Here is a 12,182-nt window from a genome sequence, read left to right on the forward strand (position 1 = left end):
TCTTATCCCTTCTAATATACCAAAAGACAGAGTGAATATTATGTTATATGCTTGTGCTGCAGCTAGGATCTTATTGGCAATGAGATGGAAAGGTGATGCAATACCCACAATTCAGGATTGGCAGGGAAAATTAATTGAATACTTGAAGATGGCGAAATTGACAGCTATAATTAGAGATGTACCCAGGCAGAGGATCATGCAAGAATGGAGATATGTACAGGATTATTTGGAGAAAGAGAATCTAGAATGTAATATAGTGATGTGCTTAGAATAATCAAATAAATTTCAAGAGGAGAATTTGATACAAAGTTTTGTATGAATTGTTAAAATTTGCTAGAATTTATATGGAAGCAAGTGATACAGCAACGGAGTAATTAATGTATTTAGGGACGCGCTTCGCAAATAATAGGAAGAGTATTTTTTTTTAATATTTTTACCCTTTCCCCCCCTTTTTTCTTTTTTTCTCTCTTCCCTTTTCTTTTTCTTTTTCCTTTTTTCAACTCTTTTTATAATTATTAAAGTGAACACATAAGCTCTTTTCTTTTCGAGCTTATGTAGCAAAGAGCAAAGAGTGGACTCATGATTTAATATGTAATTCTTTTATGCTACCTGATTCTTAGTTTTTCGAACTTTTAATGTTTTTTCTGTTATTGTGTATTTGATTTTGTATTTCTTGTGAATTATTTGAATAAAGATCTATTTTTAAAATTAAAAAAAAATACAGCTCCCATCACCCCTGAGCCCTGGCCCTGCTGGCTGGGGTTGATGGGAGTTGTAGTCCAGCAGCATCTGGAGGTTGCCACATTGGCTACCTTTGCTCTAAGGTACCACCAGCCCTGCAAGTTCACCTCTGGAAGTTTTCATTGCTGGAGGGAACTGAAAGCCTTCGGACAAGAGACAGACCCTAGCTCAGTGGCAGAGCATCTGCTTGGCATGCAGAAGGCCCCATGCTTAATCCCCAGTATCTCCAGGCAGGGCTGGGGGAAAGCCCAGCCTGAAACTCTGGCAAGCAGCTGCCAGTCAGTGTGGGCAATGCTGAGCCTTGGGAGACCATTGGCCTGACTCAGTTTAAGCTTCCTAGGACTGATAAGTTCATTTTCTTGCTCAGAAACCCTGCAGGTTTGAGTGGTCTCCAGTTCTAGGAGGGGCCTGAGTCTTTGGGCCACCCTCATCCACAATAGCCATGGCATCCCGCTGGCTGTGCTCCTTGTGCGGAGGGAAAAGAAGAGGAGGGGAACCTTTTCAAAGCAGTGGGCATTATGTGCAATCAATTTAATTACTGCTCAAACCATACAAATTTGTAAACTATAAAACACAAAGCAAAAGAATGGAAAAGAGATGAGGAACACACAGAGACACAATTCTAATGAGACTAGGGCTTGTAATCAAAGTGAAAAGCCCAAAGCATGGGCTGGTCGCCTGGGATTCAAGATGACATGTACGGTCACGTAGGAGGCTGCTCTGTAGGCCACACACAGGGATGTTTACGGCACAGGATTTCTCTCTCACAACATCTGCTTGTTAATCCATCTCTTCATCCCCCACCCGCTCGATGGTGGCTGGTACTTTTCATTCTCTTACGTAAATTCTTGTGCATACGACATCATCCGCACCAAAAGTCTGGAGGGGAACAGAAAAAGAGACACATCCAAGCAAATCAGACAGCAGAAAGGGTGCAAGACTCCCTCTGTTGCCAAGAAGTGACAGGGTGTTGCTCTCTTGCTCTGGGTAGTGACATGGATTGGGCCCAGAGGGACTGTGGCACATGGATAGGCAAGAGCAATGAGGAAAAGTGGGGTCTGCTCAGAAAGGGCAAGGAATGATAGCACCAGCCAGATCAGCCGAATCAACCCTGGCGATCAATGGGGTGACAGATGTCGCAGCCAGATCGCCCTCACATCCAAGGAATGATAGCACCATCATTGTCTCCTCCCCCTTAAAAGAACCCCAAGCACTCTTCACCAAATGCTAGGTAAAGGTAAAGGACACCTGACAGTTAAGTCCAGTCACAAACGACTCTGGGGTTGTGGCGCTCATCTCGCTTTACAGGTTGAGGGAGCTGGCATTTGTCCACAGACAGCTTCCGGGTCATGTGGCCAGCATGACTAAGCCCGTCACGGGGATTCGAACCACCAACCTTCTGATCTGCAAGCCCAATAGGCTCAGTGGTTTAGACCACAGCACCACCCGCGTCACTAAACACTACACCCATGTTAATACTGAGCTAACCCATAGAAGTGGGAGAGATCTGGATAACACCTGGATTTAAGGGGCAGTATTCAACTGCTTCTGCCAACCTAGCAGTTCAAAAGCACGTCAAAGTGCAAGTAGATAAATACTGTACCGTAGGTATTTATACTCTGGCAGGAAGGTAAATGGTGTTTCCATGCTCTGCTCTGGTTCGCCAGAAGCGGCTTAGTCATGCTGGCCACATGAAGCAGGAAAAAACTCTGCGGACAAATGCTGGCTCCCTCGGTCAGTAAAGCAAGATGAGCGCTGCAACCCCAGAGTCGTCCGCGACAGGGGTCCCTTTACCTTTACCTTTTTATTCAACTTAAGTTTTACCAATTGCAATTAATGAAGATGGCTAGGTTGTGTCCATTAATTTAAGTAGGGCGACTGAGTAAAATTTAGTTCAATGCCATCCAGAATTTTCAGGCATGGACCAGCTACTACTGTGTGTTTTTCTTGGCCACCTTGAGGGCAACTTGAAACCTCCTCCCTCCTCCCTTTATTTCTTTCTGTCTCTCATAGGAAAATAATGGTGCTGTGTTACAGCACCACAACAATATCAGTGAAAGCATCAAGAGCATATTAGCAAACTTGTTAAAAACAAGTGCAAATCCCCAAGGCCTCTCTGAAGAGCACAGTTTTTAAAAGGAAGCAGGGAAGATTCCCACTTGCCAAGGAGTTCCACAGGGCAGGACCTCCCCCATGAAAGACTCGGCCCCTGACAAGGGCCCACTGACGTCAGGTGCCTGGGAAACGACCATCGGAAGATCTTAAGATTGGCTAGATGCCAGCACACGCCATGGCTGCTACATCAAGAAGAGTTCTGAGGGACCCGAAGCCGACACCCTATATTGTAACATTTTGAGTGACCTAATAAAGGTATAATATGTGGATCTGGGATAACATGTTGCCTGAATATGGATTTTTCAATTTGTCAGCATGGCTACTTCTGCTTTTTATATCATCCTAAAGATTTAGTTGGACCCAGGTGGTGCTGTGGGTTAAACCACTGAGCCTAGGGCTTGCTGATCAGAAGGTCGGCGGTTCGAATCCCTGTGACGGGGTGAGCTCCCGTTGCTTGGTCCCAGCTCCTGCCAACCTAGCAGTTCGAAAGCACATCAAAATGCAAGTAGATAAATAGGAACCGCTATAGCGGGAAGGTAAACGGCGTTTCCGTGTGCTGCTCTGGTTTGCCAGAGGCGGCTTTGTCATGCTGGCCACATGGCCTGGAAGCTGTACGCCGGCTCCCTCGGCCAATAGTGCGAGATGAGCGCGCAACCCCAGAGTCGGTCACGACTGGACCTGGTGGTCAGGGGTCCCTTTACCTTTACCTTTAAAGATTTAGTTACAGGTAGGTAGCCGTGTTGGTCTGGCATAGTCGAAACAAAATAAAAAAATTCCTTCCCGTAGCACCTTAGAGACCAACTAAGTTAGTCATTGGTATGAGCTTTCGTGTGCATGCCACACTTCTTCAGACACACACGAAGTGTATCTGAAGAAGTGTGCATGCAAATGAAAGCTCATATCAATGACTAACTTAGTTGGTCTCTAAGGTGCTACGGGAAGGAATTTTATTATCCTTAAGATTGTTGTGGGTGGGTGGATGTGGAAATGTTCAAGGGATTAGGGCAGGCTTCCCCAAACTACGGCCCGGGGGCCAGATGTGGCCCGCGAGGCTCATTTATGCAGCGCCCGACGACCCCCGCCGCCCGCTGCCGCCACCCGCTCTTACCAGCATGGCACGGCACGGCATGGCTGCCCACTTCCGACCCGGAAAAATGCTGGAAATAGCTTGCGCACATGCTCAAGCATCATTTCCGGTGCACTTCCGGGTTGGAGGAGGTCCGTGCGCATATGCACAAGCTATTTCCGTCACTTTTCCGACCTGGAAGTGTGCTGGAAATAGCGTGTGTGCATGCCCACGGACGTGCACTCCTCCGCCCTCCTGCACAATCGGCAGGGAGAACTTATTTGTAATTTATCTAAGGAAACATTCAATATTCAAATACCTGTGGCAGTTTCCTTCCTGCGAAAATGGGTCGTAATGGAGATTGGAGGGTGTGTGTGGGAGGAGAATGTTCCAAAATCTGAGCCTACAAGGTGGCCTTGCCCCCACTTGTGCCCACTCAGCTGCTTCAGCCAGTGCATTGTCCCCCTGCAGGTGCCACATAATACCTGTTTCTGCGGATCTTTTATTGTGGCAGCGCCTACCCTTTGATTTCAGGCAGGCACCTTCACTGTCTTCTTTTTGGCACTTGCCTGCTGATGCTTGTTTAGGTGCTTGGAAATGCTGCTGTGAATTTTAATGTTTTCATATTAAAACTTTTTGTTTGTTTTATTGTTGTAAATTGCTCTCGTTTTTAGTGTAGATTGTTTTAAGGGTGTTTTTCTTTTGAGTCAAGTGGTATATAACTTTTATGAAATAAAAATCCTCAAAAACCCCCTCTCCTAAAGGTTTTAGATTTCTATAGCTGACAGAGAAGTTGCAAGAGTAGAGCTTCCAAGGACCTTGGAGGTTCACCTGAGTCCTTTTGCTCCTCCTCAACCACAGCATTTTTCCGATGCAGCACTTGTAGTGGTGGTGGTGGTGGGGGGGTAGGCTTGGGTTCTTTTGGCTTTTACCAAAGACCAAACCTTTGTCTGTCCTGTGAAACTCCCTGCCAGAAGAAGTCCAGCAGGAGTCAGCCCTGCTTTCATTTTGGAATCTTATCAACTACTGTGCAGACATTTTATTTATTTATTTGCAATCTAACTTTTTAACCAACCTTTTTTTCCTTTGCTGTATTTCTGATGTTTTTATGGCTGTTGTATTGTCTGAATGCTGTACTCTGCCTTGTTATATTTTTTTTATGAAAGCGAGGCTTGTAAACATTTTAAGTAAAGTGGAGGTTAGGACTGAAGATCTTGGGAGACAGGATGGGGCCACTCTGTGCTTCCACTTCTAACGCAGAGGGTTCTGGGTCTATTTTTTACAGCAAAGGGTATTCTGTAGGTGAGGGGAGCTGGACTCCTGTCTTCTCCCTACTGGGCTGACCCTGGATTTGGTGGGTCCCTTCGCAAAAGACCTTCATGTTAATTGCCCCCCAAAATACAGTATTGCTCCAAGACATTATGGTGCCCTTTCAATTTTGTTGGCCTCCAGCTTCCATTACCCCTGACCATTAGTCATGCTGGCCACCATGCTGTGTATGAACACAACAGGGAAAATGGGGCTTCTCTATGTACCAGGAAAGCCCACCCTTACCATCAAGACCCAACCCTGTAAAATTAAAATTTCTTACCAAAATCAGCTCTTCTCCAGCCAGTTCTCTCGTCCAGTGTGTTTTGGGGCCTTCTCCCTCCAGAAGAGTTTGTTTGCAATAGATCTTGTTTTCAGTCTCCCAAGTGGGTAAACTCTGCAAGCAAAGAGTACCCCCCCACACACAATCCGCACATTTTTTTGGGGGGGGGGGTGTTAGCTGCATTATTTCATGACAAGCCTAAAGAATCCAGATTAAACAGCATTGTCTTCTCAGTCTTCATTTTGCCCCCCATCAATGCTACCTTCCCTCACAGAAACTGAATGTCATCCATTCCGTAGTTGCTCATTTGTGGTGCCAAAACAGTTACGCAGCCGTGACAGAGGTGCCACTACCAGCTGAATGAAACAGATATGGGGTGGGCTTTGGCTTGGTCTGATATGTTTGCAGGTGTAAAGGTCACCTGGCCAGGCCCACACCAGAGCAAGGGACCCACTGCCCATATCCTAAAGCTGTTCCTCCTCCTCCTCCTCCTCCTTGCTACGGTTCACCTGTGCTACGCATGCAGGTGAGAGTGAACAGAGCAAGGCAAAGGCTTCACTTGCCATGACTTCCCTTCCCAAGCAGTGCAGTGGATTGATCACAGAGGGCAATCCTGATCTATTTAACAATTTTTTTCCTTTGGTAGTGCAATTTGTAGGTGCATGGGGCCCAGCTGGATTGGGACCCCTCTACCTGCCAGTGTAGGGTCCTAATCAGCCTTCCAAAACTATTCTCACACATATACACCCCAACCAAGGTGGAAATTGAGGAGGGGCAGAGCCCAGAAGAAGGGGCTTGAGAGCCAGCTAGGAAGCCCCCAAGTGCAGCAGCCTGGAGCACATCAGTCATCTCACGCCACTCAAACCACTAGACAGCCAGCAATTCAAAGTGGTGGGTACAGAGGGCTGGATAAACAGTCCCAAGAAGCAGGCAGAATTTATTTGTGTAAACAGCCAAAGCAGAGAAATGGTAGCAAATGGCCGATTGCATGTTGGGATCCATAAGGATCCATCCACTTTCCCTAACGTTAATGGCTATTATTTTTGTACCTCTCGACTTGACTCCATGAAAGGCTAACGCCAGAAGGAAAAGGATTTCTGAATAACAAACAAGAGAAAACGATGGGAGGGGTGAGGCAGGGGGGGGGCTGGGGGTAGCAATGCCTTTGTCCTAATATTCATGGGACACTTTGCTGCTGGGGAAACTAGAACAAAATGCATGCAGGGCTCATCAATTCAAGGCTATAAAAGATAACAGGATGTTCTCCTCCCCACCCCCCATCCCTGCACCAAAAAAGAGGAAGTGGGGCTGTGGGGACTTGCCCCCCTCACAAAATATTGGGCCCCCTCAAAGTTAACGTTCAATGCCATTCAAGTGCTGTGTCATGTGATGCATTATGTGGGGTGGGCCTTACCTGGCACCCACAATATTTTATTCAAGTTGGCACCCCTGAGTGACAAACAGATAAAACACATCCTGGCACATCAAATTGTAGCAGCCTGAGGATGTACAATTTTCTAGAATAAGAAAGGCTCTGGACTGGAGAGATCCCAATCAGCAATGCCTTTATGGTCCTTAATTGCCTCTGGAATCAGGATGATCTCTCAGAAATCTGTCCCAAATCTCTAAAGGACCCATCTTATGTGGCTGATGGCAAGAGCAAGGAACCCCTGGATGAGGATCATGGAATCAGTAGGGTTGGAATGGATCCCAAGGGTCATCTAGTCCTACCCACCATGATGATGATGATGATGATGATTGATTTGGGCAGCATAGTGTTGGACTGCATTCCAACTGTTGTTGGCATCTGTCTGTCTCAAGAGGCAAAGGAGGGCACCTCCAAGGGTGAAGTCAAATCTCTGCCTTAGGAGCACCGAAGGGACCTCCCTGGGGCGCAAGCCTGGACAGGGGGTCTGGAGGTCCTGGGCTGCCCAGATGACAAGACCCCTCTCAGCTTTGCATATATATCATCTTTTCTCCAAGGTGGTGTGCCTTGTTCTCCCCCTCTTCATTGGACCCTCACAACAACCCTGTGAGGTAGGTTAAGCAAAGAGGCAGTGACCAGTCTCTGCTAGTCTGCTGGGAACACTATCACTGCCTTAGGCCCAGAAAATCACATCGGTGCCCCATAACTCAGAGTAAGCCCTGATGGAAAGAGCCAGACTTGTTTTCCACCTCTGAAAGCCAGCTCATATTTGCATCTCTCTTTATACATTAATACATGCACATTTGAGTCATAAAATCATAGACCCTTGGGGGGGTACCTCCCAACTCTGCAATTCTAAGGTGGGATTGTTGTTATAGTGTCCTGTTGGGAGCTCAGCCATGAAGCTCGCTGGGTGACCGACCCTGTGCCATTTCTTAGCACATCACAGGGTTGTTGTGAGGGTAAAATGGAGAGTGGCAACAACCACATAAACCACCTTGAGGTTCTTGGAGGTAAGGTGGGATAAGAATGTGATAACAAATAAATGAATAGCAGAGTATCCTGCCTTCTGGGCAGTGGGCCCAACTCTGTGGAACTGCCTCCTGTTACAAATCAGGAGGGCATTGTCCCTGCTGAGTTTCAGATGTTCAGAGGAGGGCCAGCCCATACTGTTTTGCCACCTGAGGTGAAAGGGGAATGTGCCCCCGTGCCCCTCTCACCCCCCCCCTTGCCAGGCTGTTCTGCAAGGCATTGCCGCTTGCCTTCTCTGCCCCAGGGTGGGGGAGATGAGCAGCAACCCCCCAGGCAGGGCTTGGGCTCCTCCAGTGCCTCCAGCTGCCTGAGGGAGGAGGTTCACACCCACCTCAGGGGTGGGCCAGCTCTGCTCAGGTGAAAATGGCTCTATTCCAGGTGGGTTTGGGCCTATGACCATTGTTTCAGCATTACTATTCTCTGAGGGTTTAACCTGTTTTAAATGGTGCCCTTTGCATGGTTCTTTTCTTATCTGCAAGCTGCTTTGAGACCTAGGCTGCTGCTGCTGCTGCTGCTGCTGCTGCTGCTAAATCAACCAGTCCCTTGAATGATCATTTGTGGTTTTAATAGTGTTTTTGATTGTTGCACACTGCCCTGATGTTTTATGAGATGGTGGTATAGAAATACTTTTATAGTGAAATAAATCAATATAGTGGCGAAAAAGAGTATAAAACCCTTAAATGAATAAGGCAGTAGCACACAGTGGTTATTTATTACCCGACACTTCCTCCCGTCCACGGTTTCTTCCTCGAAGCTCTCGCCCACTTTGAAGTTGATCTCGGTGGTGCGGACGGTGGTGGAAGTCTTAATGTAGAACTGGTCCCCCTCCTGGCGGATCTCCACATGTGGTTTCGAGGCAGCAGCTACGGCTACTTTTCTGAGCATGGCATTGACCCCTGGGCAAAAACCAAGGAGGGGGAACCATGACGCTGAACACAAAGTTAACAGAAGACGACCATGAAGAGCCTGCTGGGCCAGGAGACTGACAAGCCGGAAGGTGTGCAGAGAGAGGAGGGCAACCCAGATGCTCAAGGGTCTTGATACCAGGCCTTATGAGGAATGGTTGAAGGAGTTGGGTGTGTTTAGCTCAGAGGAGAGGAGACTGAGAAGTGACAGGATAGCCAGCCTCAAATAGCTGAAGTCCTGTCACACAGAAGATGGAGCAAGCTTGTTTTCTCCTGCTCTGGAGGGGAGGACCCAAACCAATGGATTCAAATGAGATCCCAACTAAACACCAGGGAGAACTTTCTGACAATAAAAACTGTTTGACAATGGAATGGACTCCCTGGGAAAGTGGCGGACTCTCCTTCCTTGGAGGTTTTCAAACAGGGGTTGGGAGCCATCAGCTAGGAATTCTTTAGTTATGATTTCTGCATTGAAGAGGGTTGGACTATATGGCCCTTGGGTGTTCCTGTCAACTCTACACAGTGGCCAGCCGGATGCCTCTCTGGGGGAAACCAACAAGCAGAATCTGAGCACAAGAGCGCTCTCTCCTCCCCTGTGGTTTCCAGCAGCTAGCATCCAGAAGAGACCCCTGGTTCATCTTGCTCAGTATTGCACACATTGACTGGCAGCAGCTCTCTGGGGTTTCAGGCAGGGGGTCTCTCCCCGCCCTCCCTGGTGATGCTGGGGACTGAGTCTGCAAACTTCTGTCTGGCAGGCAGGTACTCTAAGGCTTAACTAGGGCCCTTCCCCAATGGCTCACGAGCAGAGGCTGTGGATATGGGGGTGAGGAAAAGGGGGGATGGGGCAGACACGCAATTCAGTCCACCTGTTAAGGCCAACTGCCTTAATTCCCATTTCCCGAAACAATAGGAGAACCACAACACAAGCAATTCTTGGGAATCTGCACTGTGGTTCTCTGGACTGGAGATTTGTACCTAAAGAGGTGGATCCCAGAGTCCAGTGTGTGTAAAACAAGGCATATATTCAGGTATCTAGTATACAAAAAGGCATTGTATTAAGGGAAATTGCTTTGCAGAATTGCATACAGTCATGAGTATACTAGGAGAAAGTCACAGTAAAAAAAAGGATGAATATTCAAGATGACTTTTTATAATAATAATAATAATAATAATAATAATAATAATAATAATAATAATAATGTGGAAATGTGAAGTTAAGAGTGGAAAAGTAAGAAACCGAGAGAAACAAAAATGGTCAGATCCGCCCATTCGCTCGCAGGAGTAAGTCTCAACGCGTTCAAGGAGGCTTTCCTCCCATGTAAACGTTGCAGGAACACAGGCTCAGCCTGCCCCCCCCCCTTTCTAAAACGATCCCCAAAGAGAGAGAGGGAGAGAGAATCCCCACGCGCTCATTTCCACCCTGAGCCCCTCCCCCCATTTACTTGAGAGTAAGCCCCGTTGAGCACAGCGGCGATTCCTTCTGAGTAAACTTGCCTCAACCCACCGCGTTCACCTTTTACCTGGGAGTAAAGCCCCACGGGGCGTGGCAGCTACTCCCCCCGACTCCGGAGCGAGATAGTTCGGATCCCATGCCGCGCTCCCGGACGCGGTGAGACCCCCGGAACCCGGCGGCCACGAGTGACTCCCGAGTAAACGGGCCCGGGAGGATTCGGTCGCAATCTGGCGCGCACTCAAATCGCGTCCCGCTCTCACGCGTCCCGAGTGAACGTGTGCACGAGGATCCGCCTGCCCCCTTGACCTGGGGGGCGGTGTTTTGTGGGGGAGCCCCTCCGCCCCCCTGGAGCCCCCCGGCCAAGCCTCTCCCGGGCCTCATCCTGTCTAGCGTCCTGCCCCCCCCCCCCCGACCCGGGCGCAGTGGCCAAGGCTGCCCTTCCTTGCTCACCCAAGACTTTGAGGAGCTCGTCGAAATTCTCGCTCTTCTTCATCTTCCAAGTGCCGGAGAAGTTGGGCATCGCTGTGGAAGGAAGAAGCTGCCCCGGAGACCCGACGACGGAGGAAGGGCACGGCAGGGCACGGCAGGCGAGCAAAGCAGGCAGGCAGGCAGGCAGCGTCTCTCTCTCTCTCTCTCTCTCTCTCTCTCTCTCTCTCTCTCTCTCTCTCTCTCTCTCTCTCTCTCTCTCTCTCTCTCTCTCTCTCTCTCTCTCTCTCTCTCTCTCTCTCTCTCTCTCTCTCTCTCTCTCTCTCTCTCTCTCTCTCTCTCTCTCTCTCTCTCTCTCTGCCTCCTTCTCTCTCTCCCTCTTCTGTGCAGGCACCTTGCGAGGTGGCCCAATGTCTCTGCGCTTTCCCCGCCTCTCCGCTCTGCCCACCTCCCCCCCCCGCTCCCCCCAGGGAGCCACCCGCCACCCATCCATCTGCTTCTTCTCTCCCCTCACCCCCCCCATCCATCCATCCACCCGCAGCCTTCCTCCTCCGTTCCCAGAAGCACCCACCCCATCCATCATCCCTCGCCCCTCGCCGTTCAGGCAGCCAGCTTGCGCGCGGGTCCGGAGCTGCCGCCTGGGGGTTCCCCGAAAGGAGAATCGCTCCCTCCTCTCCAGCACCCCCCCTTGCAGCTGGGAGACCGAGGCAGGGAGCCGAGGGGAAGCCACTATTCAGGAGGAGCAGGAGAGGGGGGCGTCTGCCCTCCCCCTCCTCAAGGACTGGACCATGGATGCTGAAACTTAGACCTTTCCGCGGTCTCTAACCTTTCCGCGGAGGAGAGGGCAGAAGGTGGCTTCCTAGCCAGGTGGCTCTGGGCTGCCTTGGCTGTCAGAAGCCTTGGGCGGATTCATATTCAGCGGCCTTTTAAACGTGTTTGTGGGAGGCTTGTTGTTTTGTTGTTTTCGCTTTAACTATTCACTTGTATTTTATTCTGTGAAGTGCCCTGAGATCTTGTGATGAAGGGCTGTAAGTAAAAGTAAAAGGCAGTGTATACTTCTGAAGATCAGGTGCTGTGAATGGCGACTGTGGGGCTGCCCTTTCGCTCAGGTCCTGCTCCTTGGCCTTCTCTTATCTAGCAGCTCTTCCTTCCTTCTATAGGGGTGGACTGCCAAACCTACATTATCAGTTTATTGTTCTAGCCCAGGCATCCCCAAACTTTGGCCCTCCAGATGTTTTGGACTACAACTCCCATCATCCCTGACCACTGGTTCTGCTAGCTAAGGATCATGGGAGTTGTAGGCCAAAACATCTGGAGGGCCGCAGTTTGGGGATGCCTATTCTAGCCAAAGGCCATGACAAATACACAACACCAGCACCTCATAACTGCTGCCTCCTGCACTGTTTTTGCTGTTGTTTTTGCAGCAT

General features: G+C 49.2%; 1 protein-coding gene across 1 annotated transcript; it reads right to left on the reverse strand.

Annotated features, from left to right (window-relative positions):
* Positions 1–1,257: 1,257 nt before the first annotated feature.
* On the reverse strand, positions 1,258–10,849 carry CRABP1 (cellular retinoic acid binding protein 1). Its single transcript, XM_088656884.1, has 4 exons — positions 10,780–10,849; positions 8,689–8,900; positions 5,514–5,627; positions 1,258–1,620 (listed from the first exon to the last, which is right to left on the reverse strand). Exons 1-4 carry the CDS (start codon positions 10,847–10,849, stop codon positions 1,570–1,572), a joined length of 447 nt encoding a protein of 148 aa, XP_088513010.1. The 3' UTR covers positions 1,258–1,569.
* Between the last annotated feature and the right edge of the window lie 1,333 nt (positions 10,850–12,182).

The sequence above is a fragment of the Zootoca vivipara genome, chromosome 13, assembly GCF_965207765.1.
Source record: "Zootoca vivipara chromosome 13, rZooViv2.hap1.1, whole genome shotgun sequence".
In the NCBI taxonomy this organism is placed as follows: domain Eukaryota; kingdom Metazoa; phylum Chordata; class Lepidosauria; order Squamata; family Lacertidae; genus Zootoca; species Zootoca vivipara.